At 58.6% G+C, this 5,000-nt stretch overlaps 1 protein-coding gene across 1 annotated transcript in view; it reads right to left on the bottom strand.

The window, feature by feature from the left end:
- LOC144488074 (cardiotrophin-2-like) overlaps positions 1–5,000 on the bottom strand; it is a 7,210-nt gene that overhangs the window by 526 nt on the left and 1,684 nt on the right. Inside the window, exon 2 of the mRNA XM_078206099.1 lies at positions 3,334–3,470. Coding sequence (XP_078062225.1) covers positions 3,334–3,470 — 137 coding nt within the window. The remainder of the gene's footprint in view (positions 1–3,333; positions 3,471–5,000) is intronic.

Here is a 5,000-nt window from a genome sequence, read left to right as displayed (position 1 = left end):
GACGCAGGTCTCGAACCCTTTCCCCGTAAGGCAAAACACCCCCTGGAATCGGCCCCGTTAACCTTTCCAGAATGGCCTCCGCGGCCAGTCTGTCTCTCCTCGAGTGCCCCGTGCGATTGGAGAAAGACTTCCCGACTTTTGTACACCATCCTCTACCGCATCACAAAGGAGAACCTCCCACTTGCCTCCCTCATCCCTTGCTGCACCTGCGTACTACCCTTTTGTGGTTCATGTAGCTCTACGCCCGGATCCCTCTGTCCCGCAGCGACGCCCGGATCCCTCTGTCCCGCAGCGACGCCCGGATCCCTCTGTCCCACAGTGACGCCCGGATCCCTCTGTCCCACAGCGACGCCCGGATCCCTCTGTCCCACAGCGACGCCCGGATCCCTCTGTCCCACAGTGACGCCCGGATCCCTCTGTCCCACAGCGACGCCCGGATCCCTCTGTCCCGCAGTGACGCCCGGATCCCTCTGTCCCACAGCGACGCCCGGATCCCTCTGTCCCGCAGCGACTCCCGGATCCCTCTGTCCCACAGTGACGCCCGGATCCTTCTGTCCCGCAGTGACGCCCGGATCCCTCTGTCCCGCAGCGACGCCCGGATCCCTCTGTCCCACAGCGACGCCCGGATCCCTCTGTCCCACAGCGACGCCTGGATCCCTCTGTCCCACAGCGACACCCTGATCCCTCTGTCCCACAGCGACGCCCGGATCCCTCTGCCCCACAGCGACTCCTGGATCCCTCTGTCCCGCAGCGATGCCTGGATCCCTCTGTCCCGCAGCGACGCCCGGATCCTTCTGTCCCGCAGCGACTCCCGGATCCCTCTGTCCCACAGCGACGCCCAGATCCCTCTGTCCCTCAGCGACACCTGGATCCCTCTGTCCAGCAGCGACGCCCGGATCCCTCTGTCCCACAGAGACGCCCGGATCCCTCTGTCCCACAGCGACGCCCAGATCCCTCTGTCCCGCAGCGACGCCCGGATCCCTCTGTCCCACAGCGACGCCCGGATCCCTCTGTCCCGCAGCGACGCCCGGATCCCTCTGCCCCACAGCGACGCCTGGATCCCTCTGTCCCGCAGCGACGCCTGGATCCCTCTGTCCCGCAGCGACGCCCGGATCCCTCTGTCCCGCAGCGACGCCCGGATCCCTCTGTCCCGCAGTGACGCCCAGATCCCTCTGTCCCACAGCGACGCCCGGATCCCTCTGCCCCACAGCGACACCCGGATCCCTCTGTCCCACAGCGCGCCCGGATCCCTCTGTCCCACAGCGACACCCGGATCCCTCTGTCCCACAGCGACGCCCGGATCCCTCTGTCCCACAGCGACACCCGGATCCCTCTGTCCCACAGCGACGCCTGGATCCCTCTGTCCCACAGCGACACCCGGATCCCTCTGTCCCACAGCGACGCCCGGATCCCTCTGTCGCACAGCGACGCCTGGATCCCTCTGTCCCACAGCGACACCCTGATCCCTCTGTCCCACAGCGACACCCGGATCCCTCTGTCCCGCAGCGACGCCCAGATCACTCTGCATTGCAACAACACTCAGATCCCAGTATCCCGCTGGGATAGAAAATGGGGAACCAGTAGATGTGATACACTTGAATTCCAAGAAGCATTTCATCAGATGCCACCCAAAACCTTAACACACGAAATAAGTGTTGATGGAGTTGGGAGTGTCACATTAACATGGATAACGGATTGGTCCATGGGAAGAGAGACGGGATAAATGGGAATTGTTTGAGTTGGCAGGCTGTGACTGAGGGGAAAGGGTCAGCCATGGGCTTTTTACATTCGATTCCAATGATTTAGACGGAGTGACGAAGAGTAATGTTCCCTGATGATACAGAGATATTGTGGAAGGGGAACTGGGAGTGGGATACGGAGTGGGGGGGATGTGAGCTGGGATGGGGATACAGAATGGGTGGGGATGTGAGCTGGGATACAGAGAGACTGCAGTGAGAGACATTGACCTGTTGAGCGGGAAGCATGATGACAGGTGGAGTATTAAGTTCGAGATGTTTGAGGTTATTCACTTTGGCGTCAAGAGGGACTCAGTTGGACTTGGAAAGGAACTTAAAGTCAGTATTGAGGGCAGCAAGCCGGGGAAATAATGGTGAAGGGGTGCGGGGGAGCGGCAGTGCCTCTGGACCAAGGGGCGGCCATTTTGGACTGAGATGAGGGGAAGCGTCTTGGCTCAGAGGGGGGTTGACGAAGCTCTTTAATTCTCTACCCACCACTCCCCCCGAGAGTGTTGCGGATGATCCATCGTTGAGTATTATCGGGAATAGTGTGGAGATATCATAGAATCATAGAACCCTGACAGTGCAGAAGGAGGCCACTTGGCCCATCGAGTCTGCATGGACTACAATCCCACCCAGACCCTATTCCCATAAACCCACATATTTACTCGAGCTAGGCCTCCTGACACTAAGGGACAATTTAGCACGGCCAATCCACCGAACCTACACATCTTTGGACATTAAGGGGCAATTTAGCACGGCCAATCCACCTAACCCGCACATCTTTGGACACTAAGGGGCAATTTAGCATGGCCAATCCACCCTAACCTACACATCTTTGGACACTAAGGGACAATTTAGCACGGCCAATCCACCTAACCCGCACATCTTTGGACACTAAGGGGCAATTTAGCATGGCCAATCCACCCTAACCTACACATCTTTGGACACTAAGGGACAATTTAGCACGGCCAATCCACCTAACCTACACATCTTTGGACACTAAGGGACAATTTAGCACGGCCAATCCACCTAACCTACACATCTTTGGACACTAAGGGGCAATTTAGCACGGCCAATCCACCTAACCCGCACATCTTTGGACACTAAGGGGCAATTTAGCATGGCCAATCCACCCTAACCTACACATCTTTGGACACTAAGGGACAATTTAGCACGGCCAATCCACCTAACCCGCACATCTTTGGAGTGTGGGAGGAAACCGGAGCACCCGGTGGAAACCCACGCAGACACGGGGAGAATGTGCAGGCTCGAAATAGACAGTGAGCCGAGCCGGGAATCGAACCCGGGTCCCTGGCGCTGTGAGGCAGCAGTGCTAACCACTGTGCCACCATGCCGCCCCTTTGCACTCAGGGGAAATGGAGGGATATGGGGAGGGGGAGGGAGAGCAGAGACGAGTCAGCCATAATGGAATTGGAAGGTGGACATCGGGGGGAGGGGGCGAATTTGATGGGCCCAATGGCCGACATCGGAACCGGAGTCTTGTGTTTGAGATGCGGATGGGATCCAGAGAGAATTTGTCATCAGTTGTGAATTCCCTCCCCCCGGTCCGATCGTTGTGTCAGCGGATACTCACATAGGTGGACAGCAGGCAAGAGGTCTTCTGTTTGAGAAGGAGAGTCAAGTCATGGGTCCGTCTGATCAAGGTGTTTACAGCGATGGAGGCACTGTCGCACTGTGCCAGGGAACATACCAGGAACAGGAACGCTATCTCTGCAGGAAGGGAAGGACCAGAGAGGTTTCAGTACAGATTCGATCGGTTCCCATTGCCGATTTGCAACTCCCTCCCTCGAGCCACTCACCCCCCGCTACTCCTCCAACCCCCTCCCTATCTCTGTAACCTCCTCCAGCACCTACACCCCCTCCCTATCTCTGTAACTTCCTCCAGCCCCTACACCCCTCCCTATCTCTGTAACCTCCTCCAACCCCCTCCCTATCTCTGTAACCTCCTCCAACCCCCTCCCTATCTCTGTAACCTCCTCCAACCCCCTCCCTATCTTTGTAACCTCCTCCAACCCCCTCCCTATCTCTGTAACCTCCTCCAACCCTCTCCCTATCTCTGTAACATCCTCCAACCCCCTCCCTATCTCTGTAACCTCCTCCAGCACCTACACCCCTCCCTATCTCTGTAACCTCCTCCACCCCCCTACACCCCCTCCCTATCTCTGTAACCACCTCCAGCCCCTACACCCCCTCCCTATCTCTGTTACCTCCTCCAGCACCTACACCCCTCCCTATCTCTGTAACCTCCTCCAGCCCCTACACCCCCTCCCTATCTCTGTAACCTCCCCCAGCCCCTACATCCCCACCCTATCTCTGTAACCCCCTCCAGCCCCTACACCCCCTCCCTATCTCTGTAACCTCCTCCAGCCCCTACACCCCCTCCCTAACTCTGTAACCTCCTCCAGCCTCGACACCCCCTCCCTATCTCTGTAACCTCCTCCAGCCCCTACACCCCTCCCTATCTCTGTAACGCCCTCCAGCCCCCTACACCCCCTCCCTATCTCTGTAACCTCCTCCAGCCCTACACCCCCTCCCTATCTCTGTAACCTCCTCCAGCCGCTACACCCCTCCCTATCTCTGTAACCTCCTCCAGCCCCTACACCCCTCCCTATCTCTGTAACCTCCTCCAGCCCCTACACCCCTCCCTATCTCTGTAACCTCCTCCAGCCCCTACACCCCCTCCCTATCTCTGTAACCTCCTCCAGCCCCCTACACCCCTCCCTATCTCTGTAACCTCCTCCAGCCCTGACACCCCTCCCTATCTCTGTAATCTCCTCCAGCCCCCTACACCCCCTCCCTATCTCTGTAACCTCCTCCAGCCCCCTACACCCCCTCCCTATCTCTGTAACCTCCTCCAGCCCCTACACCCCCTCCCTATCTCTGTAACCTCCTCCAGCCCCCTACACCCCCTCCCTATCTCTGTAACCTCCTCCAGCCCCTACACCCCCTCCCTATCTCTGTAACCCCCTCCAGCCCCTACACCCCCTCCCTATCTCTGTAACCTCCTCCAGCCCCCTACACCCCCTCCCTATCTCTGTAACCCCCTCCAGCCCCTACACCCCCTCCCTATCTCTGTAACCTCCTCCAGCCCCCTACACCCCCTCCCTATCTCTGTAACCTCCTCCAGCCCCCTACACCCCCTCCCTATCTCTGTAACCCCCTCCAGCCCCTACACCCCCTCCCTATCTCTGTAACCTACACCAGCTCTGCCATCCTTTCCGGGTTGTATCACAGCTTGGT

This window comes from Mustelus asterias, unplaced genomic scaffold (assembly GCF_964213995.1).
Source record: "Mustelus asterias unplaced genomic scaffold, sMusAst1.hap1.1 HAP1_SCAFFOLD_1273, whole genome shotgun sequence".
Taxonomy (NCBI): Eukaryota; Metazoa; Chordata; class Chondrichthyes; order Carcharhiniformes; family Triakidae; genus Mustelus; species Mustelus asterias.
This window is presented reverse-complemented; position numbering and strand designations above follow the sequence as displayed.